The sequence below is a fragment of the Solea senegalensis genome, linkage group LG1 (assembly GCF_019176455.1).
Source record: "Solea senegalensis isolate Sse05_10M linkage group LG1, IFAPA_SoseM_1, whole genome shotgun sequence".
In the NCBI taxonomy this organism is placed as follows: domain Eukaryota; kingdom Metazoa; phylum Chordata; class Actinopteri; order Pleuronectiformes; family Soleidae; genus Solea; species Solea senegalensis.
In genome coordinates this window covers 5,845,582-5,870,196 of record NC_058021.1, presented here as the reverse complement: position 1 = coordinate 5,870,196, position 24,615 = coordinate 5,845,582, and the positions used below count along the sequence as shown (strand labels likewise).

The 24,615-nt window shown below is 42.3% G+C and overlaps 4 protein-coding genes and 1 long non-coding RNA gene across 9 annotated transcripts; 2 read left to right on the top strand and 3 right to left on the bottom strand.

Annotated features, from left to right (window-relative positions):
* Positions 1 to 345: 345 nt before the first annotated feature.
* LOC122775042 (TOX high mobility group box family member 4-A-like) lies at positions 346 to 5,236 on the top strand. Of its 2 annotated transcripts, none has more exons than XM_044034737.1 (9): positions 346 to 892; positions 999 to 1,064; positions 1,161 to 1,451; positions 2,042 to 2,287; positions 2,382 to 2,720; positions 3,399 to 3,479; positions 3,565 to 4,287; positions 4,419 to 4,555; positions 4,646 to 5,236. In XM_044034737.1, exons 1-9 carry the CDS (start codon positions 788 to 790, stop codon positions 4,701 to 4,703), a joined length of 2,046 nt encoding a protein of 681 aa, XP_043890672.1. In that variant the 5' UTR covers positions 346 to 787; the 3' UTR covers positions 4,704 to 5,236. The 2 variants fall into 2 exon arrangements, with proteins under 2 accessions (XP_043890672.1, XP_043890665.1); XM_044034730.1 differs by having other exon boundaries at positions 347 to 892; positions 1,158 to 1,451.
* A 542-nt stretch (positions 5,237 to 5,778) lies between these two features.
* Positions 5,779 to 8,682, bottom strand: LOC122775068 (E3 ubiquitin/ISG15 ligase TRIM25-like). Of its 3 annotated transcripts, XM_044034795.1 has the most exons (8): positions 8,572 to 8,682; positions 8,161 to 8,432; positions 7,447 to 7,761; positions 7,155 to 7,247; positions 6,989 to 7,076; positions 6,806 to 6,895; positions 6,538 to 6,623; positions 5,779 to 6,356 (listed from the first exon to the last, which is right to left on the bottom strand). In XM_044034795.1, the coding sequence occupies exons 2-7, from the start codon at positions 8,422 to 8,424 to the stop codon at positions 6,592 to 6,594; spliced, it is 882 nt and encodes a 293-aa protein (XP_043890730.1). In that variant the 5' UTR covers positions 8,425 to 8,432; positions 8,572 to 8,682; the 3' UTR covers positions 5,779 to 6,356; positions 6,538 to 6,591. The 3 variants fall into 3 exon arrangements, with proteins under 3 accessions (XP_043890730.1, XP_043890712.1, XP_043890721.1); XM_044034777.1 differs by lacking the exon at positions 5,779 to 6,356 and having other exon boundaries at positions 6,555 to 6,895; XM_044034786.1 differs by lacking the exons at positions 5,779 to 6,356; positions 8,572 to 8,682 and having other exon boundaries at positions 6,555 to 6,895; positions 8,161 to 8,565.
* A 683-nt stretch (positions 8,683 to 9,365) lies between these two features.
* Positions 9,366 to 12,517, bottom strand: LOC122775055 (zinc finger protein 189-like). Its single transcript, XM_044034751.1, has 4 exons — positions 12,143 to 12,517; positions 11,812 to 11,939; positions 11,580 to 11,673; positions 9,366 to 10,810 (listed from the first exon to the last, which is right to left on the bottom strand). Exons 1-4 carry the CDS (start codon positions 12,390 to 12,392, stop codon positions 9,912 to 9,914), a joined length of 1,371 nt encoding a protein of 456 aa, XP_043890686.1. The 5' UTR covers positions 12,393 to 12,517; the 3' UTR covers positions 9,366 to 9,911.
* LOC122775079 lies at positions 10,805 to 12,397 on the top strand. Of its 2 annotated transcripts, none has more exons than XR_006361062.1 (3): positions 10,805 to 11,424; positions 11,553 to 11,694; positions 11,824 to 12,397. It is a non-coding gene; the product is annotated as an uncharacterized LOC122775079 (long non-coding RNA). The 2 variants fall into 2 exon arrangements; XR_006361063.1 differs by having other exon boundaries at positions 11,553 to 11,701.
* Positions 12,518 to 14,223: 1,706 nt separating the features above from the next.
* LOC122775060 (calsequestrin-1-like) lies at positions 14,224 to 22,976 on the bottom strand. Its single transcript, XM_044034764.1, is given in 13 exon segments — positions 14,224 to 15,009; positions 15,012 to 15,050; positions 15,053 to 15,244; positions 15,982 to 16,056; positions 16,206 to 16,306; positions 17,017 to 17,071; positions 17,185 to 17,230; positions 17,317 to 17,447; positions 17,823 to 17,896; positions 18,164 to 18,275; positions 18,459 to 18,559; positions 18,804 to 18,897; positions 22,566 to 22,976. Coding segments are annotated over 13 exon segments (1,320 nt in total). The 5' UTR covers positions 22,803 to 22,976; the 3' UTR covers positions 14,224 to 14,946.
* Between the last annotated feature and the right edge of the window lie 1,639 nt (positions 22,977 to 24,615).

Sequence of the window (24,615 nt, the reverse complement as noted above, 5' to 3'; positions counted from 1 at the left end):
CATTTCAACACATTCATATTAAATGGTTGACAGTGAACACGGAATAATAGTTGCTATTTTATAAATGGTAATTCTTAACATTTCTGGATCAATTTTTTTCTTTATTTCTGGATCAGTATCCCTCCATCGTTTCTCACATACTAACGTCATCGAGTGGGCGGGGACAGTGTGAGGCAGTGCTGCCTTCACGGCCTTCTGTTTGCTGGCCGATTTCATTTGCAGAACCAACATATTAAGCCAACAACATAGATTTTAAACACCAGGTTTACCACCACGGTCGGAAAAAAGTAACCCGCTATAAAATTTTCTTATATATGCCAATTCTGCAACTAATATGGCACAACTTAAACATGTGCACGCAATTAAATACAAAAACTTAAAGTGTTTGGAGTCGCAAATTGCATTTTTCTGACAGCCCGCGAATCAGTCACTTGCTAGTGCGGTCGTTGAGAGGATGCTAGCATCGCTCCGGCGTTTTATGAATGAGTTTGTATTGGGCCTCAAGTAAAAATCGCACGTATGGGGAGTTAAAAAGTTGTATTTTAATAACACTGTGATTACTTGGTTGTTGTTGGCCTCAAGCCACCTCTATGCCCTCCTCATACATCCGATTTAAAAGCTGAAGTAGTTTGTTGCAACGTTATGCTAACAGACTGGGATTAGCTAGCTGGCTAGCTACTAGCATATTAATTTGAAACCTAAATGGGTCGGAATTCAAAATATCTCAGTTTCCAGCAAAGTAGCCACAAACTCGTGCGTTCGTTTGTTTAGAGGAAATACCTTTAATATGGACATAAATTTTTACTCGGACCTGTCGGATGGTTGTGCTCAGAATGTTGATTCGGAGTTTTTGGACAGCCAGGCATACGGTGGATACCCTGAGGAGAACAAGGTAAAGAAGATAACATAATGCGTACTATTGAGGGATTAAATTAAATGTCAGTTATTGGTGGAAAAGCTTATCGCTTATTGAATGCTGACCTGCTAATGTGTTTTAGTTCGCAGAGGGCAGCGATAGTTACCTGACCATCAGTGGAGCAGGCCACCCTTTTCTGTCCGCTGAGGTGAGTGAGTTTACACGGGCTACATGGCAGTTCAGAGTAAAATTTAATTTTACTGACCCATTCTTCCCTCTCATTCTCATTCTCCACCTGTAGCAGACATTTCACACTCCAAGTCTTGGGGATGAGGTGTTTGAGATCCCCCCCATCTCCCTTGATCCAGACCCAGCTCTGGGCATCAGTGATGCCCACTTTGAGTTGACAGATGGGTCAGATGGCACTGGGGGATCTTCAGTATCCCGCAGTCTTGTAAGCAACCTGGTGGTCGAGGCCAATGACCCTTCCTTCGCTTCCACCTTTGTGAACTCTGGATCTCAAGGCCTGGAGCAGTTGAACCTTGGTTCAATGGGCCAGGCTGGAGGAGGGGCCCTTCTGAGCTCTTCAGCTTTGGTGAGTGATCTCTACCTGTTGGCCATCAAACGTGATAATCGGTTTAAAGCAATAAATCAGGTGTTAAGATTTGTGGTCAGCACTGCATGCAGCTATCATCGATAATAACAAGCCTGAGACACGGACTTGCATCTCCCACAGTAAATGAACATCACCAGGGTTCACTTGGAAACAAATGGAGATCTACAATTTCAGGCAGACCAGAGTTTGGATAAGCGTTCACATCTGCCCAAATGAAGCACACTATCCTAGGAATCAAACGCTGATCTGTTTAAAGTGTACCAAACAGCTCTGTTGTGACAGCGTCCTGAATCTCTGTGTGTCCCATGGCAGCCATGTTATGCCATAAAGTAGAATGTTGTAGTTCTTTTTGTGGCACAGACCCGAATTCAGAAGTTACATAGTGCCAATGCAGGTGATGCAGACCTGCTCAGTCTTTGACAGAGGTGCCATTCATGCTGTTTTTAGTTGTGCTGTCAAAATAATCTTGTTCACATTATTTAAAGGTTGTAATCCTACATTGTGTCACTTTAAGCCGTTCATGAATTAAGATTTTCTAACTTTTTTTCTGTGTCTTAATCCCGCTGCAGGAAATGGGGAACTCCAGTGGTTCACATTTCAGCAGTTCATCCCCAATGACCATTGATGTCCAGCTTGGTGACATTGGTCACAGTCTTTTGGGAAGTAGTCACCTGAGCACAATTAACCAGTCAGAATTGGCACTGGGTCTTGGTGGTGAAAACATGGGACATCATTCAGAGACACCCGAGCAGCCGCTGTCGGCAACACCGTCTCCAGCTGGTTCCCTGCAGGATGAAGACATGGATGACTTCAAGGTGAGGGATAAACCTGTGGTGTTTGGTGGTATCCATCACAGCTTGTATGACAGCTAATATGTACTCCTCTCCTTCTTATCTTTTCCTTATTCAGAGGAGTGTGCTGGTAGACTCCCCCATGTCTCTCTCCTCTTCTTCTGTCCTCTCCCACCTGTCCTCCCACCAAGCACACCTATCCTCCATCTCCCCGGTTACAGGCAGGAGGGGTGGGGGAAAGCCGGCCACGCTGTCCCCAGCGAGTATGGCCATGGGCCCAAAGAAAGGAAGGAAAAAGAAGGATCCAAATGAACCACAGAAGCCAGTTTCAGCTTATGCCTTGTTCTTCAGAGACACCCAAGCAGCTATTAAGGGCCAGAATCCCAATGCTTCTTTTGGGGAGGTGTCAAAGATTGTGGCTTCCATGTGGGACAGCTTGGCCGAGGAACAAAAACAGGTAAAAAACTTATTTAGCCCCTTTAACAGTAACATTAGCAGGTGTACCCAGGCTTTTTTAACCGATGTGATGCAGTGAAAAAAAGAGGCAGTTAACACTGTCGCCTGTTGTTGTTCTGACTTGTGATGTTTTCTTCACCCCTTCATCACCCATGCATGAAATGGAATGTCACAAATGTGCCAGAAATGAAACAAGCCAGAACGGAACTCAGTGACAATGTTACAGCCATTGTTAGGGCTGAAACGATTCATCGATTACTTAGTTAATCATCAACTAGTTTGGTAATCAATGAATCAGTTTCAGTGTTTTTTTTAAAGAATTAAAACAAGCCCTAAGCATTACTATTATGTATCTTTTATTTCAGTTGGTCATTCAAACTTTGTGGAGAGTGAAGGATTTCAAGGAAATGAAGATAAAACAATACACATTGTCAGTAGTTGTAAAAATGGCTCATGGTCATACTTTTAGCCCAAAGATGAATGTGCATCTTAGCAAATGATGCTGGAATTTTCATTGCTGCCAAAAATGAAGCAGTCAATTGACTCTGTGAGCAATAATTAAACACATTGCCTCTAATGAAAACCCCCAGTTTTTCGACCAGTGGGGATGTGGTTTAAAAAGTGACTGTTTGTGAAAATGAGAGACTAATGACACCTATTAAAATTGTGTCTCTTCTAGGTGTACAAGAGAAAGACAGAAGTGGCCAAAAGGGAGTATTTGAAAGCGCTGGCAGCTTACAGAGCCAACCAGCTCTCGCAGGTAACACTTTGTTGTCCTGTAAATATAAATATATATTTGGATTTTCATTCAAATACATTTTCCAACCTATATAATTTAATTCCAGCCGGGTTTCGAGGAGATGGAAACTGCCCCTTCACCACCACCACCAGTCGACAACCTGACCCCTACAGCTCCTCTCTCTGCTGGTCAGCAAGCAATCCGCTTGGCAAACAGCAACACTGAGGAGAACACCATCACTAATATTTGTGTGTCCAACATCATTCTGGATGTCCCGGAGAGGACCACACGATCCCGCACGGGGGCAAACAAAGCCTCCACCCCTGCAACAACAGCAGCCGCGCTAGCTCCACCAGCCCAGACCATCACCAAGATCATAATCCCAAAGCACATTCTGCAGGCAGGGGGACAGTTGGTGACCGTGTTGCCTGGAGGCGGGGTCCGCACCTTGCAGCCGACACTGCTTTTGTCCGGTGGCTCTCGTCAGCCTCCTCCGCTGCAGCAGATGCAGAATGCTCCTCCACCGCCGCGGCTCCAGCAAATGGCGCCAGCACCTCCGCCATTACAAGCCAAGCCTCGCGAGGGAAGCACCCTGGCAGTATCTGTCACGGCTACACCTCCACCTCCGCTTCAGATTAAAATAGTTCCTGCATCCTTGCAGGGCAAAGAGACCCTACCAATTATTGTCCCGAATTCAGCGTCTGCATCGTCGACAGTGACCACGTCCTCCACGTCTGCACCTATTGTGTCAGTGCAGGTGCTGAATTCAGCGGATGTGTCGGGCGGTGCAGATGAGGATGAAGTTACAGAAGTTTTGCCCTCAGAAGAGGTAGATGTTCTTGTTTTATTGCTATTGCCGCGTTTTAAAGCAACTGTGAATTTAATAAATATATACACGTGAATGACTTGCTGTCACAAGATATCAACGATTCTCTGCCAATTGTTTTTCTCCTCCTTCAGGAAGAGATGGAGGTGACTGCGTCCAGTAATGTCATGAAGAGTGTGTGTGTGAGGGCGGGCTGTAACAATCCAGCAGTGGAGAGTGAAGACTGGGACAAAGAGTACTGCAGCAACGAATGTGTGGCCACTCACTGCAGGTGTGTACAAGTTTGAACCATGAATCATGTTTGTTTCTCACTTGTTGATGGTTTTTGTTTCATCAACCGTTTAATATTTTTGTTTTTCAGAGACATATTCCAGGCTTGGTGCTCCATCAGGAATCAGAACATAGGAACAGTCAAGTAAAGAGTAACGACTTCATCAACAGAACATTATTTCACTGCAGGTACCTGAGTGTTATAATTACCTCCCTCTTTTTCTGTATGTACCATAGGTTTGACAGATTCAAAAAAGTCATATTACTGAAATAGAACAGCCTATTTGGCCTTCTGATTTCAGAAATGTCTACGTTGTACATACGGTCATGTTTGAGTACATTTCCAGCTTTTAGTCAGACATCAAGGAATGTGTGGCAGCTAGAGAACATTTCAACACAGTGAATTATTAAAGATGTTCATGACAATGTTCAGTGTTCATGAGCCCACACCGGTCAGCTTATTCAGTTCAACTGTAAATACGTTTGGTAAAGGTTCAAAACAAAAGAAAAAAATAAGTCAGATTAATTTACCTCTGATATTTTTTATAGTACAGTTCTGATTTCAAATTCATGCTCCTTTTTTCTCATGTTGAATCATTAAGTGAGGAAAAAACAGAATTGTTCAAATGATTCACTGAAAGAACTGCCTTAGTCTGACAAGAAAACAGTATGTGTCATTGTACACTTTGTTTTTGTACTGAGAGTTATTTTTGCCTTTGCCAGCTTTTGTAAAACATCCTGTTCAAATCAGTGTCAGTTGTTTAAAAAAATGCTTCTCTTTAATGTCTTTTTTAATAAACAAGAGAAAAAAGCTGAATTTAGTTTACAGTTTTTACTTACTTAAAGAAAGGAACTTTTAAGAGAAACTATCATGCATACTTAATAAAGATTACCCATGTAAGGTATTTATAAACTGTTCATATTTATTTATACTTTATAAATCATTGATTAAATGGATTAATTATGACATGTTAGAAAAAAGGGACCACAATGAGTCGTGTGAAGCCTGAGATCTCGTAGATTATTTTGCACGGTCCGTTTACCAAGTAGCTGGACTGTAACAATGTGTGAAAACAAATTCTTAATGCAATTATATGAGCCCTTTAATAGACTTACTAAGTGTTACCCACCCAATGGTTACTGCAATCTCTTTTTCTTTTAAAAGGTCCAGTGTGTAACGTTTAGGTGAATTTCTTTTTTTTGGCAGAAATTGAAATACAAAACAATTATTTATTGTCATTTTTAATTGGTGTATAATTATCTGATTGTATGAATAGCTGTTTTTCATTACTCTAGAATGAGCTCTACTGTAGCTGCCATTAGGACCATCATGTTTTTACAATAACCCACAACTGAAGGATACACAGGTCTGCCAATACACCTGGAAGGGACCAGTGAGGTGAGGAATATTGAGCTGCAAAATGGAACTTCTCCAATAAATGCTGCCACATTTTTTATGCGTTGTGCCTGGATGATTAAAAGACTTAGGTGATTGCTGTCTTGAGCCATATGCACCATTATTTAAAGGCACAGCGCATGAATATTCTCACTCATGGGTTACACACGGAGCGTTTGTTCAATCTTACAGCCAGAAAACCGCCTTCCTTTGTTGCTGTGTGTTTGGCTCCAGGAGGCTGAGTTGCCACAAAGGTGCTGCTGCACTCTTGTAGGAGATGGTGTTGACCCTCAACCTCCTCCCCACAGACAGGCATGGGCACCACAGAGAGAGCAGTGGGTCGAGAGGATGACCCATAGAACTTTGAAGTTGAACTTGGGACGATCCAGCATCCTTTCATTCTGCACTGTTAGAAGATAATACATGGTGAATACAGAGATGTGGTTTGAGAATGTTTTTCATGTATTTAGGGTGGTAAATATTCATTTAATAATTGATTATTAGTTGATTTGTTGTAGGGAATTCTCTACTTTTGCCTAAACATTCCGTAACTCTCTAAACTCTCGTTTGTTAAGTGTCGTTCTTACCTTTTAACATTTCCATAATGATGCCCTATCTTGATGTTATGTTTTGGAAGTTGGCTACTCCTTCAGTGGATGCTTAAGCAGAAGTTCTATGTGAGGATTGAACAAAGAAAAAGAAAGTTACTTGGAAGAATATTTGTTGGTATAAATGACTTCATAAGATCAGACAATACTGCTGTTCACGTCAGCACAAACCCAAGTATATGAATGAAATACAGTCAGCTGACTTAGTGAGGTTGTTCCTTAAGTGTCATGAGATTTGACCAATGACCTGCAATGTCGGAATAGATTTGATCCACATGGTTCTGCTGCTTGTCCAGCTCTTCTGTTAATGCCTGGTTTTCCACAGAGAAGTTGTAAGCTGTTTGAAAACAAAAACTGTGTATGAATACACACACACACACACACAGCATTGGCAACATTTTAAGAGGTGATTTTAAATCAGTTGTTTTACCATAGTAGAGAACTATGAACCACAGACAGAGAAGAACCACTGTGACACTGTTGAGGTGCTTGCCGGCAGGTGGTTCTGTCTTCAGTTTCTGACGCAAGGAAAAATATATATTGAGTGTGCAAACGTGTAAAAGTGTAAACTCTCAGGATTTAGTGAACCTGCTCACCTCACGTTGAATGTCTTCTCTCAGTTTTCTCACAGAGTCAGTGTTCTCTGTGATTTGCTGTTGGAGCAATGTGAAGCGCTGCTCCATGAACTCCTGTTGAACGCACACTCGCAGTCATTAAAAGAATCCCTAAAGGTCCAGTGTGTAACATTTAGGAGGGTTTATTGGTAGAAAGTTCAGTTTTTACGTTAATCCCACTCTTTGGCCAAGAATCTGAAGCTTCCACCACCTTCTATTGAAAACTCCAACTTCCACCTTCTTCCGTAACACATTGTGAGGGAGAATCACTCACCGTGAGCTGTCTCCGTAGGACAGTGGAGGCCTCAGTGGCGAGGTTGTGCTGCTTGCTCTCCAGGGCGCACATGTTGCAAACATAGCGCCTGGAAGTGTTGCAGTAGTACCTCAGCACCTCGTCCTCGTGCTGAGGGCATTTCCTCTCCTGGAGGTCACTCAGAGGTTTGACCAGAGGATGTCCTGAGAACACAGGAAGCTCCACGTGGCCACTGACGTGCTCCGTGCACATGGACACCTCGCACTTCAGACACGTTCTTACCGCCGGGGTGTGTTTCTCTGGGCAGCAGTCGCAGTACGCGGTTCTTTTCTGCTCCTGTTGGTCAAACAGTGACACTGATGTCAGAGGTGCATGAGACAGTCGTTACGATAGTTGTACGATAGTTGTTACGATATTTGACACAATCTCAAAATAAACATGCTTGTTTTGGTGTTGATATTATTCACAATGAAAAAGAAGACATTTATGATGCAAAATTAATCTACAAACAAACATTTAAGTGAAATCGAGTTTGAGAACTCTGCCCTACATCCTCCTACATCAAGTCTCAGCCCAGTTATTGGCATTGGGTGCAGAAGAGGAGGTTTAGTTATGCTTTAAAGTGATTGTACACATATAAACACAAACCCTCCTAAATGTTACAAACTGGACATTTAAAGGACACTTTTCATGTCCTACAAGAATAATGTAGAGAGTAAAGACTAAAGCGCATACCCTCCTCTTCCTGTTTTGCCTGAAGTCCTCTGCAATGTTGGCCAGCGCGTAACTCTTCTGAACTTTGACCTTGATGTCTGGTCCAAAGTGAGTCCTGCAGTCAGGGCAGCAGAGGCCGGAGTTTGATGCGTGATGCATCATGTTGTCCAGACATTCTAAACACAAGCTGTGACCACAGGGCAGCTGCTGAGGATCATTGAAGATATCCTGACACACTGGACACATCAGCAGTCCCTCCAGGCGGGTTTCCTCTGAATCCTCCATTCTTGATCCTTCTCAGTGCAAGTGAGCGCACAGCCACGCACACACACACACACACACAAACACACACAGCAGACAGGAAGGAGTTTACTAGAGTTTGCACTGAACTCTGCACTTCCTACAACCTCAGGCGAGTAAAATAATCCCTACCTTTAAAGTAAAAGCTGATTGAAGTATTTTTCCACCGTGTGTGTGTATACACGCACAAACACTGCTCAAAGTGAAAGCACTGTTGAGTTTATGCTGCTACTTCCTGGTGGGGGTGGGGCTTAAGAGGAGGAGCATAACCTCGGGGAAATAAAGTTTCCCTGAGGTAAACAAAAAACCAAAAATAAGTCACGTCAACAACCTGCCCTTACTGTGAGGCACCAGTGCCAACAGTAAAATGTTCCTGGCTTGAATCATGTGTGTTTATGTGGATTTTCTCCTGCTTCTTTCACATGTAATCACACACTAGGATGTGCATTTTTAATTGTATACCAATGTGATGACCTCTGTTTATTTACCTTAAACTTTATTAAGCTATTAATCTCGAACAACATATAACTTAATGTAGTGTAGAATACAACTATGCATCCTTTATTGATGGTTTTATTGTGTTCATTTTTCAAAACATCACCAGCCTGAAATTGAAGTAAGTTGATAGATTTACTTCAATATATTATTATTTACATGTGTTTTTCCTACTGTGACATGTCAGTGTGTCACATGTTGTCAATGTGATGAGATGAACTGTGTGTGATGCAACTTTCTAACTTGAAATCGGCAAAAATAATAGTTGATTTTCACAATCTGGAAACCCAAAATGTATTATTAGTGGCTAATAAGTTATTTTAATAATTTGTGATCACAATTAAGTAAGTATTTAAACTTTTAGCATACGTTTAGAGCAAAGAAATCTCCCTCCATTGTAAATAGTGTTCATATAAAACAACAGAGTAATGTTTCTTTGCAATAGAAATGTGTTTTATTATAGAAAAATGTTCTTCAGCAACAGGAACATGTCAGTGTGTGGTATCTATATGAAGGAACATAATAGAATCAACAGTAGTACAAACATGGAATGTTCCAACATCAAAACATAAACAATCAGACATAAACACAATATGTAACTTTGACACCGAAAGATCTGGCAGTTGCAGTTTGTGTTTGGCTTTTTGCAAGAAGCAAGCGCTTCAATGTACAACATAAAACAGAGGAGCAAGGAACATTGAGAACATTGAGAACATTAAATCCAAAAGCATGTTTCTTATCTTTTTTTATTACATGTTCAGGTCTGGTTATTGTAATCAAATAGTGGGACTGGCACACAGGAAGAATAAGTAAAAAAAACAGCAGTAGTATAAACTGTATAACAAAACTGGCCCCATTTAGCTGCAGCTTTTATGATCTTCTTTCCTGGAATGGTTCTTCAACTTTCCGTGACATTTGTCTTTTAGTGTTATCAGTCTGAGGTAGAAAAGTGTGAAGCTGGGTGTTCCCCCCACCAGCTACATTCCAGCAATCATCTTAAATGAAGGAACAAAGAATCCACACTGGCTCAAATTGTGCTTCTCCAGATTCCTCTTGATTCTAAACAGCTTCCCACACTTGGCGCAGCTGAAAGGCTTTTCTCCGCTGTGGAACCTCAAGTGTGCTTTCAGATTTTCCCGCAGACGGAAGCTCTTGTCACACATTGTACAGATGTGCGGCCTCTCCCCCGAGTGGAATCTCGCGTGTCGGCGGTGGCTCTTCCTCAGTGCAAACGTCTTTGGGCACTGAGGGCACTGGTACGGTTTCTCTCCGGTGTGGAATCGCTCGTGCCGCCGCAGAATCTTTCTGTGCTTGAAAGTTTTCTTACAGACGCTGCAGACGTACCCGTCGCGGGAGTGGGCGACGACCTTTCGTAGACGCCAGACGTCATTCTCGCACGGGGTGAAGCAGCAGATGCGGTGTCCGGTGTGAAGGCCTTGGTGGTGGTGGCGGAGGTCTTTGGGCAGCCGGTAACTGGTTTTGTGTTTAACACTGTCACTCTGAGGCCTCATCTCTGAAGCAGGCATGCTGAGCACATTCACCAGTTCTACTGCACACTGACTCAGCAGTTTCTGATCCTGAGAAGTCAATTTCAACTTCATGTGGAGACTGTTCATCTCCTTTTGCGCATGGATCCGAGTCATGGCTCCATCAGACGGTGACGGGCTGTAGGCAGTGCCTTTAGCGGTGCTGACACAGGCCTGCTGGGGCTCGGCTTCGACGGGCTTCTTTAAACTATCGGATTTAGGAGCTGGCGACTCCGGCTTCAGGATCAACGGGCAAACAAACTTCACTATCTCCCCAGGCACAGCGTCACTACTGTCGGCCACAATGATGAGAGGCGTGTGTTTTGTTGGAGAGCTCAGTGTGGACGTATCTGCACAGAATGAAAAAGATAAGTTGTACTTTCTTTTATTAAACAATTTATTCCCACAATTATTTAAAAATTCAGCTCCAACTTCTCTCCTTGTTTAACTGAAACCTTTTTGTTTTGGTGCAGTGATGCAAGATTTGCCATGTCAGGTGTATCTTTACTGAGATGTCAATATGGGTAAAATAGATATTGCAAAAGACGTGTACATATCACAATCACTCAGTGTGTTTACTTGCAGGTTAAAAGTCTAAATTTTGGTTGGACTAAGACAATAATTTGGATTTTCTTAATGTCATGTAAACACATAACCACTTTTGCATACTTTTATCACAAATGTTATTATCATTTTAATATTAAACAATGCTGCTGGATGTTTTCCTGCCGCAATAATTCATTATCACATTTCAGGCAAGGAAAAGCCACCAGTTTGTTTACATTGCAATTCCACACAGCCACCACTAGGTGTTAGTCAAAAGTCATGTGTCCTTCCACTTTTCCTTAACTTGTGTCTGTGCAAAAGCCAGATTTTCAAACATGTTCAAAAGGTAACGTTCAAAGTCGATGCATCTCTACAGTCACTGCTCAGGGGAGGAGGCTATCCCAGCATGCACTGAGAGGTATCTACTGTTTCTGACTATGACCAGTATGATAAACATTTCAGGTCTCGATATGAAACAGTACATCAATAACACAGTGACAATTTTTTATTTTGTATCTTTGGTAAAATAAACACCATGGATGCCAGGAAAATGCCGTGTTTCTTTTTCCTTACCCTGGAGAATAACTTGTATTTGGGCATCGCCGTCAGCTCGAGTCTCCATTTCAAGGATGTCCAGCGCCAACAAGTCCACCGGCTCTGCTGACACCTGAGGAGAATCACAACAAAAGTAGGAGGTGCTAAAGTGGCTCAAGCTGAAAATAACATCAACATTTAGTAACATCAACAGTGTTCCTCCTCTTCCACAGCTTATTTACAATAAGCCTGCACTCTTTCCCCCCCTGACCTCTTCCTTTAGGAGGGACCTCCAGGGGTCAGCATGGCCATTATCCTCAGCCAGGAGGAGTTCTGCTGGGATGGGACATTCTTCTTTCTGCTCCTCCTCCTCCACACAACCATCAAGAAACAAGGGACCTGTGGAGAAGAAGGGGGGAGGGGTTAAGTCAGTGAGTTTTCACCCTGCACACATTCCGTGCATCGGTTAGTAAATAAATGCACATGCACACACATCTGCTTGCACATTGCACAAGTAACTACTCTGTCCTCGTGTCGTGCACACCATGCAGATGTTATAAACGTGGACGTAAACAGGAAACAGAAGCTTGAAAAGCACGTACCGCTAATGTCCAGCAGTGAACAGATACTTGCGTCCACTTGCACTCCGACGCTGCGTTTACTCTCCGCGGGTGAAACGTTCAGTGTCTCCTCCGCTCCGTGTTCAAGCTTGATCTCGGCGTGGGCCGCGTCCACGGCAGCAGTTCTGTATCTGCTCTCGAACAGTCTGGTTAACTCCACGGTGGCCGCTTTGACCAACGCGCCCAGCACCGACTCCACCTGCGCGTGCAGGCTCGACACGTCCGCGGACATTCTCAGTGAAGGGGGTTCAGCGATTGCGCAAAAACAAAATCAATATCTATATCACGTTAGATCCGGAGTTATTTACCAACCATAACCACATGGCCCGATGGAAGAAGGGGCGTGTATGAGCATAGTGCGCATGCACGAATAATACTGAACAGGGCGGGCACTTGTGTTATGTTACAAGCTGGGAGGGGCGGGGCAAAGAGACAAAAACAGAACCGGAATTACCGGAAATACAGGCGTGCCTAGTTCAGGGGCCTGAAGTACCCATGCCTGACACTTAAATGACCGGTCCGGTCACTAAGGGACTATGGTTTAAATGAAGTATAATATCAATAACACAATATTCCGTGATGATATTGCGTAAGTAAAATTTGTGACAATTTTGCACAGAATTTCAAAATAAAAGTCTTAATTTTCCAACAGAACGATATACTGTATAGTTCACAATAAAACAAATGTATGCAAAATATCATCATCATCATCATCATCCTCCGTAATCTGTAAATAATAAAAAACAACAACTACAGAAATACGTCATTATGAGTCAGTATTGAGGTAGCAGGCCAAATGGAATTGGGGGGGGGGCACAAGTTTGAAACCTCTGGCTACAGTCCAAAAACATGCAGATTTTGGGGTTTTGGCAAATTGGCCATTTTACCTGGCCAATTGACTGTGAGTGTGAGAGTGGATGGTTGTTTGTCTCTGTGTTCCTGTGATGGACCGGTGACCTGTCCAAGGTGTACCCCGCCATTCACCGTATGTCAGCTGGGATAGGCACCAGCGCCCCCATGACCATCATGTGGAGGATAAAGCAGCAGAAGATGGATGAATGAATACCAATACCAATCATACTTAGTATATTAGTCCTTTATCAATCCCACAGGGGCCATGCCCCACCAGAGGGCGCTGCTGTGCAGGGGAGGATTATAAGTTTTTATTTTGTTTTCCTGTGTCGAAAAAGTCATGGAGCACAAGTTAATAATAAATTCAACATTATCCCCAAAGAAATGTCCGCAGTTTTCTTTTGATGAATGCATGTGGTTGTATGTGAATAGTTAGTTGTGCCGGATGCTGCGCGTCCTCTGTTTCTGGTCGTTGGGGCCCATCCATGGTGGGGCCCGGCCAAGATATCCTCCCAGCGCCTCCAGTGTTGTGTATTGCTGAACTGCTGCGCGTGCATGCGCGTGTACAGTTTCGTCAGTGGGGCCATAAGTTCAGGGACCCAGAGCACTTCTCATTGGTTGATTTGAAGCAAGGGCGGCACTGGTTTGTGCACATTCCTCATTCCTCTTCAAAAAGTGAGCGGTCAGTCTAATTTATTGATATATAATATATATATATAATTGATAATGTAGTTTACATATTGTTTGAATTATAGTGGAATTTATGTCATGCGTAACTGGCATGCATGTGTGTGTGTGTGGTGGCTTTGCATGTGTGGTGTGCGCCGTTCATGCCATGAGTTGTGCACTGTTGTTATTGTTGTCACGTTGTTTTTTCGATCTTTTTTTTTTTTTGATATTGTGAGATTTTGAACACTGCCATTTGGTGGTGCAATTGATATGATAATATACGTTTGTCATCAGATTGGCATTGTTTGTGTGATGGCATTATTCAGCTGCAATTTTGTGTCTAATGCGCTGTGGTCCCCTCTCTCACTTACTACTGTGTTTTTGTTGTGAGGGTATGAGAGTAATACGTGGTATTTCTGGATTGCATTATAAGATTTTCCTGCATGGCCCCACCAGAATTTCCAGACCAAATTATGTTTTCTTACATTTGACACACATACATGCACACACTCACACGTTTAAGAAACTATACAGAAGTGGGGTTTCTGTCCAAGCTGTCATTTATTTAAGACTTTACAGTTAAATTTCACTTGTTACAAAAATAGAATACGGCTGTTTTCATATTTCATCATCATAGAAAACGTCGATATGATGTACAGCACTTTCAGTGTATAACATTACAGTGATTTCACAGAACAGGCTGGTGATACTTAAGACCCGTCAGAAAAACCTGCTAGCACCCTTGAATCTGACTTCTCTTGTTTCGATACTGGGGGCAAACAGAGAAAAAAAAATGTGGACATAAATAAAACACATTCAAACTGCAACAGACTCCACAGATGGACTCAGACATAATGCATACAACACTGCAACCCCTCCAGTACTTTAGAAAATAAAAACTTTAATATATAAAAATCAATAGCAGTAGATGGTTAGGTTTTAAAATATTTTTTATTGTATCAGATTATGTTAAGTGGTTGTTACATGTGACAATAAAGGTACTGTGGGATCCTAATGAGTCCTTAGTTACATGGAGGATTAGAGAATATGTTATGGTGACGGATAAACGAGTGATGGAATATTGTTCTGGTGAGATGCAGAGAGAAGATGATGAATAGATGCGATATCAAAATGAACTGATGAGTTCGACAGAAGAAGAAGTTACAAGTTACATCTAAGTTACATCTAAACAGATGTTGTTTAGACAGATATTGACTCTTGAAACTGCATTGGTCAGAGTTAAAGACAAATTACGACTCAGTGATTTAATAATCATCGTCGTCGTCATCGTCGTCGTCATCGTCATCATCATCATCGTCATCATCGTCATATCGTCATCATCATCGTCATCATCATCATCGTCATCATCGCGTCATCATCATCATCGTCGTCATCGTCATCATCATCATCGTCGTCATCGTCATCGTCATCATCGTCATCATCATCATCATCATCATCATCAGGGTCGATTTCACCTGAGAGAACATCCTCAATCCAGTCCTCCAGCTCTTCTTCAGATGGCAAGTCCTCATCATCGTCCATGTCCATCCAGACACTGTCAGCCTTCAGGAGGAAGAAGACAAACATGTTAGTTACAACCTTCATCAAGCAAACATCAGAGCCCGCAGTGAGCCAGCATGCACCCTGAGACTGAGTAAGGTTAATTAGAACTAAGAACTAAGACTTTTTTTTTTTCTAGTCGACAGTTCGGCAGACCTTTGTTTACAACATGGGAAGTTTTGAACACAGCATTTTATGTGATTTAACCTTTATTTAACCAGGAGAAACCCCATTGAGATTAAAAATCTCTTTTTCAAAGGTGACCTGACCAAGACAGGCAGCAGCACAATGAACACACAGTCACAAACAGGCACAAAGTTAATAACACTAAAATAAAGCAAGTCAATTCACACTGCAACAATCTTAAAAGACCCATTTCTGCAACCGGGAAGACAACTATTTAAAACACTGACATCTTAGAGTCTGGCTCAATTTCCTTCATTTTCAATTTAAAAGCATTTAACAAAATTAATTCAACAAGTCCAATATCTTTCTGCAGCGGTTTACATAGTGGAGGCAGAGTTTACAAAAGCCGCTGACCAAATGTACAACAGTAAGTGAAGTCCCGCCTATGAACTCCGCAGCACCCGGTACCAGAGGACCCACATGACGCAAGCCAGGAGACAGGTGTTGTGTCCCGCTGCAAATAAAACGCCGCGCTACATGCGATACATGACCCAACCTGAAGGCACACAAATACATTGTTAATCTGTGAATTAAGCACAGAAAAGATTACTCACATCATCAGCATCAACAACACCGATCTGTGGAGAGGACAGGTCAATCCCAAAGATCTTCTCCCAGTGTGGCACCAGCTACACAGAACGGAGGTCAAGGCATTGTATTAGTAAAAGTCAATTCAATAAATAATGAATGTATGTCATTGCACTTTCTACACACACCCTAATGTCTCCAACCAGTCATCCTATTATGCTTATTGCACTAATCTATATTCTATAATTACCAGGGGGAAGTCATCAGGGTCAATCCAGACAATGCTGAGATGGGGGTGGTCTGTGTTGTCCTCGGCAACTTCCTTCAGGATCTCCAGGAACTCATAACCGTCTGAGGGAGTGGGGCAAGAAGATCACAGTAAACGGACTATTGTAGGAGAGCATTTACACGACAGCACCGTCTAAAGGTAATGAGCAGTGGCCTTTTTATCGAAGCCTACTCCTGCATCATTAATGTGCAGAAATACTATGAGGCCCCACAGAGACCTGGTGTTAACATCTGACCTCAGTGATGTGATTGCATGAGGATAAGGACGAGTGTTCACACCTGGCATTAAAATGTGACCTGCACGTGTCTCCTGTGACCACATGAGATTGGATACACAACAAAATAATGATTTCTTTGTACAAATATGTCTGATGTCGCCATGTTTTTGAAGTGTGTGTGTGTGACAGAGAGAAGAGACAAGCTTGCACTCGTGTAACACGAAATAAGAAGAAAAATAGTATGATGATCAGTGTTATCTGGCAATTTAAATCATTTGTGTTGGAGCAGGGAAACATCAAAAACATGTAGGGCCTGCGTCTACTCTGTCCTGAGGACGCATCGCTTTCATGCAGGATGCATTCAGGATTGGGAGTGAGCATACTTGGCGTGATCCGGACGTGATCGGCTCACTCAGGAAGGATGTTAATACCAGGTCTGAGGGCTCAATGAAACTTTCCTTTTCATCATGTCTTCACTTTACAAAAATATCCCCGGTGCTTAACCCACTAAAACGTTGTAGCTTTTGCAATTGTGACAGGTGTTTTTTTTTTTACCTGGGTCAGCCTCCTCTGCGAAAGCAATGATGTGTTCACCATCGACATCATCAGCCTACAGAAAGAGTGGAGAAAACTGAGTTTTATTCAAAAACAAAGCTTCTCCACAAGAGACTTTGTAATCCAAAAGATTATTTCACGTTGTAGAGTGGCGGCGGATTTTCTTACCCAGATCTCGTACATGTTGTGGGGTTGCAGTTTCCTCAGGGTTGGTCTTGAAAGGCAGAGATCAATTAGATGTCATGTATTCTGGGAAGGATAGGCTTTCACCTCACAGGATCAGTTTAGTTAGGAATTTACCTGTCATTGTCTTCAATGAATTTCACCAGCTCATCCTCGGTGTAAGGCTTTCCGGGGACGACTACGGGATCATCCATGAAGGGTTCATAGAAGTCGACCTCATTGAGCTTGAGGTCCAGAGCCTTTGCAACCTGTGACACAAAGAGCAGCTGATTGACTGAGCGTAGGGATGAAAGTGATCATTAACGGACGACATCTTTAAATTCCAGTGACTCCACTCAAACTGCACACCATGTTTTCCACATCTGGCAGCAAACATTAACAAATAATCAATGTCTACTGACCTCTCTTTCTTTTTCTATGTTTTTATAGGGTAGCACATAATTATCTAAAATTATAAAGCTCCCTCTCTGGTAACACTTAAAATCACTGTACAATAACAATATGGTCATAATTTAGTCATCTCAAACTCATATACGACTCATATGGTTTATAATTTCCTGTACATACAGTATATCAGTTACATTGTATTGATTACTGTATAATGGAATGGAATAATTACTCACCTTGGGATTGAATGTGGCAAAGAACTGGATGTGAGGGTGGAACTCTTCTGCAGCATCAGCATACGCGTCAAAATCTGAAATTTTAGAGGCATCAATCAAGTTGATTCAGTGGCTCGGACTCTGTATGAAATATGCTGTTCTCATCATTACTGTTGCTCTTTGTGTGCTCATTTACAGACACTCAAACATCCAAACAGCTCCACTCAACGTTAAATAGAGCAATATGAGCCTGGTCTGAGCTGCACCTGCTTAATATGCTATTATGAGCAATTATGTTTGGAAAGCAACTGTAAAACAGAGATAGCAACAGGTTATCACGCCATCGCAGTACAGATTCTTACGTTCTGACTTGTGACTCTTAAAGTAGCCCACCAGTTTGATGTCCTCCTCAATGTTTCTGAAGGCTTTTAGTTCCTTACTGTTGTCAAGAATTTCCACTGGGTCTTCAAGAACCTATGCAAGAGATCGAGGGACATGGAGGAGAGACAGAGCGTGCAGACAACAGAGATGGAGGTGAGAGAAGAAAGATAAAGTCAACATCAGATTATGTCGGCGACTTTTACTTTACAGACAGCAGAAGGGAGGGCCGTCTAAAATAAGGCAGGCTATTCACTGGGAAATTATATCCTCACGAACATCAAAGATGAACTCCACAAGAGTGTCTGCTGCAAGCTCGCCATCATATTCTATGACCTCATCATCGGTGAAGACGAAGATGCTGTCGGATTCATCAAGTCCTGAACAAACAAACAGAACAAGGTGTATAAAGTGTTTAGTGACCTCAAGCAACTAAAAATGTGATATAAAATGCGGCACAGATTGTTATGTATATTTTATTCAAACAAACCCTCCTAAATGTTACACACTGGACCTTTAACAGCTTTAATTTAACAGTGAGACACATTTTTGACTAGTTGTCAAGCAGCTGGTTATCAGTGGTCTGATTTGACATAACTGATCTGTGTCTGTAACTGTATTCACCTAGTTTCTTTGCAACAGCTTTGTCGTGCTTTGCATCGATGAGACCGACTCCGATATCTTCATCATCAAACTCATCCAGGACCTGGGCTGCAAGCTGCAAAACAAAGACGGTATCGCTCAAATGAACACAGGTTTGTGATTTAGTAGTAGTCAGTGTGTGGGTACAACGTATTTGTATCTATACGCTGATCTTAACACCTTTTTGACAAAGTTGTCTCACTCAGTTGCTTCATTACCATAAAAGCCTGCTTTTCATAGCGCTGCTTGTGCACTTTCTAAATCTGTGTGAAACTTGAACCTTATGACTGACAGTTGCTTCAACCAATGGCAGTGCGACAGTGGGGCTCAGCCCATCTGCACTGAGGAAGTGGTTTGAGGGCTGTCTGAGAGTTTGGAAGGTAAAAGACACACACACACACACTGGAAGCACTCTGGTGTTGGAGATCTTGAGCAGCTGCTGTTACTGGCATAGATAGTAGGACTGACTGGTGTGTTGTGCAAATAATTCTTGGCATATCCTTTGACATGATTAGAGTTGCAGATGGGTGGAGCACAGTAAGCAGTTCAGGGTTTAGTAGGATAGCAGGGCGAGAAGTTGCACATGTATGTGCAATTAAAACAATCTACGTATAATGAGCCACACAGGCTGCAACACTTCATTTTCATAGTGCCTTAAACATGTTTGCATTTCTTTATATTTTGTTGCAGGCCTCACGGCTAAAATAACGTTTTACAGGGTAAGTGGTGGAGGTGAGTTGACAATAAATCATAATAATGAGTAATAAACAGATGAACTAATTGGCTTGTATAAGTGCACATTGTTATACTAAATTATACAGATTTCGGAGGGCTGGTTTTCTACACTAGATTATATCGTTTGCAATCTCACCTTCACAAGAGTTGCTTTCCTACATGCATATGCTAGATATAGCATTATATGTTTTAGAGATATTTCCTATTGGTGATAAATATGCTACAATAATTCACCTGATTTATGTGTTGGCACGTTTGTTTCTGTACACAGATCTGAGTGCTCAGTGTGTATCTGCACTATTGTGCCTGATATCACTTCTTCAGAGTGACTGAACACATCCAACGACATGTAAAATTAAACCAACAGCCTCAGAGTCTCGGGTGACTTCACGGCGTCATATTTGGATGTTTTCAACACAAACCACATGCACATTTCACTGCAGTGAATACAATTTATGCTTCAGTGCTCTTGTTTTGTGCTTGCTTACTGGCACATACAGTACACGTATACTGTATCATCTTATCATATATGCAGTATATCTCTTCCTGGTAGACAATCGAGATTCCATTTTAATATCTTGAATGCCATGGGAAGAAATGTTTACACCCATGTGTACCTATTAATCTGGATTATATAACCAAGTGAACATGACAGCATTAACCCTTAGAACACAGAGCATTGTAAAAATGTAATATAGAGTGTCTTATATGCTTTTTCTTTTCAACATAACCCAGGCAATCTGATGAAATGTTTGGTTTTTTTTCATTTTCACCAACTATATAAACACACCTGAGCAAAAAGAACTCAAAATGTTTCAAATCAAAATTTCGAAATACGCCACAGTTCAAAGTTTACTCGTGTAATGGACAGACGGTGACTGCTGCACAATGATTGAATTGCGACATAAAATGAATCATAATTTTGACTCAACAACACATAAGGAGGTGAAAAAAACCTAATGTTCTAAAGCCTGAATATGTGACCTATAAACACACACACCCAGGATGTCCATATAAGGAGTTGTATATTATTCCCACGGCAATTTACCAAGGGTGCACCTGTGGCACAGATCCGTGCTGCGTGGGCACTAAGGGTTAATAAGGCCTGAAACACATTAGCAGCATACATAGACGTAGCAATCCAATCCGTTTCCTTTGATCAGGTGAGAAAAACCAGTTATGACGCCCTGTCGTCATCATGACCCCTGAGCCTTTTGCTGTTGCCTGTTACTTTAAATAAAACCTCGTCAAGTGTAAATCATACGACATTCATAAGGAGAAACGCGGGCCTTCGGGGTGCTCAACCCACCAGAAAAGCAGCTAGTGATATATATAGCACCTAAAGACACACCAGCACCAGGGACTATTTTGGCGAAGTGGCAGTGATGCTCAGCACTCCGGGATCCGCTGACAAGTACAGTACTGAAAGTGTCAATCACAGCGCAGAGCTGAGGAAGCACTACTGGAGCCAGAACCTCCTGTACTGGCCTCGGGCCCTGAGACTGAGCCCCGACAACCCCATACAGAGACACCAGGGGCTGCTGCGATGATGTGATATGCTGAGGACGGCAGCCTCTATCTTCCTCTCTCTGCTTTTGGTTATTAATCTTTTCCTTTCAATACTATTATTTTTTTCCTCCGCTTTTATTAATTCCGTTGACGTCCTGTGACAAAACTGATCTGTAATGTGTTGTTTACTAAAATGTCAAATTTTCTGTACGTCCTCAATCTTGAAAAATCAATCTTGAAATCATTTTTTTTTCGATATTTATTTTGATAATGTTTCGCATTATATAGCGGATTATGACTATAGCTACAAGTCGGACAACAAAAAATAGGCTGAGGGATTTGGTGCCAACCCACTGACGAGTTGCCCAAATCTTTTTTTGTATTTGGTCGTAATGCCAAGATGTTTTCTTTCTGCATCAGTTCTAAAAGGAGATACCAGCAGTTGCCGCAGCTTCCCTCAAACATATGCATGCGTCAATTGTATAAATTAGCAGGCTTTAATCTACGCTGTGGCCATGTCAAATGTCTTAGAATATTATTGTAACACGAGCCAATGTATATGTTACATAAATCAGTCATCGCCTTTGTCACACTAACTGCAATCTTCAGGGCACAAATACTCATTTCGGTGTGTTGAGAATCTTCGAAAGTGAGCGAGGTCTATATTTAAAGTAACAGCTCAGATTTTTAAAAAAGTTTTTGGTACATTTTAAAATGAGCAACTGGAGGGAAACCCAATGACCAGAAGGACAAGAAAAACGAATATAACTGTAACTGGAAAATGTGTTGTACGCGTATGTGACATTTGATATTCAATATTTTTCTCATGTAACCTGAGGAGTGACGTGTGTCAGTTGTGCGTTGATGCATTTGTGAGCTGACGTTTTGTGCTGAGGCATGATGTCATGTCTCTCTGTGAAGAATGTGATGAAAGTTGCTATGTATCCAGGCTGACAGGAGACCTGAGGTGTGAGAGGTTTACTGAAGGAAGTGTGCTGAGTGCATCAGCTCCCACACGTACACATGCACACACGCGCACGCAGTCAAACACACACACATTGCATACATTGCCAGAATAAATGATATCCAGGGTCCTCACAGCTCAGCTTTTTGCTGTGGTGGACGACTGATGATACACTGCAAGCTCATGACACATTTCGGGACTTCACATATCAGCAATCCTGTATTCAGCACAGCTATTTTCCACCTCAGACCATCACTTCCCCCTGTTTAATTTCACTATGAGCACATTTCATGTTTTGACGGAAGAAAACGACAATTTAAGTCCCTGGACCAGCAGAATACTGTCACACTGTCCACATCTGCATGAATTAAAATCTGCTCAACCAGTTCAGATGATTAATTAATGAATTAACAATCTCTGAAGTGAATTCTATCATTTAACGTAGCGTAATGTTTCTGTATCCAGTACTAGTTACACTGCCTCTTCATCAGTATGTTATCCTCCTGATTCTACCCATAGTTCCCAGCTCAACCCACCTCAAGGGCCAACTCTTCAATCTCAAACTGTCTCTGGGCGACGCGGCTGGATCCGGGATGGTCATGGTAGTACACCACCATGACATCGTACTTCTTCATCACAGACTTATAGTTCTTGGCGTTGAGGTCGTGGACGCGGTCCTTGCCATCATACTCTGGGAAGTCCAGGCTGTCCTTGCCCAACGAAAAACCCCCAAATGACAGCAAAACTGCCACAAGGACCCAGGTCCACTTCATGGCTCCTCTCTATGGAAGTGATAACAAAACAAAAAAACTGGTAGTTTGGTGAAAATATAAAGAACCCCTTCCAATCCGCGTCACCCAGAAGAGAGCAAGACCAACTCCTGCATCCACCTTATTAAAAACCCCACATGGGCAAGTGGTCGAGGGGCAAAGAGTGCAAGAGGGGTTGGGCTAAGTTTGACAGAGGTGTCTATCTGGGGTGTAAGATGAGGTGGGGGCCATTGCGGTTGCTGGGGTGACAGCTTTTTGTATAGGTGTGTGTGTGAGTGCTTGAGTGTGTGTTACCGACCTGTCAAAGTGGGTGGAGTGAGGAGATGAGGACCAACCTTTACTTCTTCTCTCTCCGTCCAGACTGAAGACAGGGGAAGACACTGATGACAGTATAGAGGGAGCTGATGCATGTGCAAGGAATAAAGAGATAAAGGAAGATGGGATTTGTGTGTGTGTTTGTGTAAGTAAGTAAGTCAGAGGGTCAGATCACAGTTGCTTGTTTATACGTCTGCTTTGCTCCAAATGAAGAAGGAGGGATATGATGGATTTAGAGGTGGCTGTGAATAAGAGACACTCTTTTCCCATATTAAGTGTAGATGTAGGCTTGGATCCCAGCTAAAAATAATGGATGTGGGACAGAGAAGTACATATCAGGAGGGGGTGCTGGTGTCTAATTTGCTGGTGCTGGCATCATTGCAGCGCGGGAATGTTGGAGCTGGGTCACTCAGGGACAAGAGGAGACGAGAGGAGAGGAGAGGAGAGGAGAGGAGAGGAGAGTAAAGTAGAGTAGAGGAGAGGAGAGGAGAGGTCGCTGCACCTGCAGATGGTTTGGTGCATATAGCTGACACTTATTCCTGACTCAAAAAGAAAGTGAAACACCCAAGTTTTGAACTCTTTTTGCATTTGAGCCAAGCACACACAGGGCGCAAGTGTCCAATGCACAAGTGTGTATGCAATGTATGCTTGAGATGAATACATGAGATATTACCTTCCAAATTGAAAGGGAAGAGGTAAGCTATAAATAAATACTGGCTTCTTGGTATCTTAATACTTCTTCTGACGCCCAACACACACGCACGCACGCACACACACACACACACACGTTTCAAACCCCTTATACCTGAGGTGAGACATGCAAGTCTGCAGAGGGATATTTAGTTTGAAGGTAAGACTGCATGTGTGTGCAGGCGATGGTGTCACTGACAGTGAAAAGTCAGTGACACCTAATAAATCTATATGACACGGAGCCTGGGAGTGTGTATGTGTCAGTTTAATGTGTTTCAAATGGTTTTGAATGTACATAAAAAATAAGCCACATAATCCTGGTCCATGAATCAAACATAAACATAAAAATAATGCAGTGACGTGATATGAAGTGATGTGACTCACCAAACTGTCAAACATTTTTAGACCCACGAGGAGACTTAACACTTAACAATTCAAGCATTTTAATGAGTAATGACACGCTGCTTATTTCGAAATTTCAAATATTTTCAAATACGTACAGTATATCGGCCAACAGTTTGTTCTTGGATATACATTTGGTTTTCAAGGTGGAGAGCCTCTTTAAAAACTGTCAGTCAAGAGGAGAGAACCCATTCACGTTTGTTCAATTACGGCATACACAGTGTAGTTACATCTCTGGGACACTAGATGACGCTGTGTAGCTGTAACTCAGATCAGATGCAGAAAACCAGATCATTTTATTGGCCAGTTGAAAATACTACTAATCTAAAGGACAATTCACTAGATACACTTCAATAAAAGTCTTAATTGTATAATCACAGTCTAACCAAAACTAAACTCTTTCTCACAC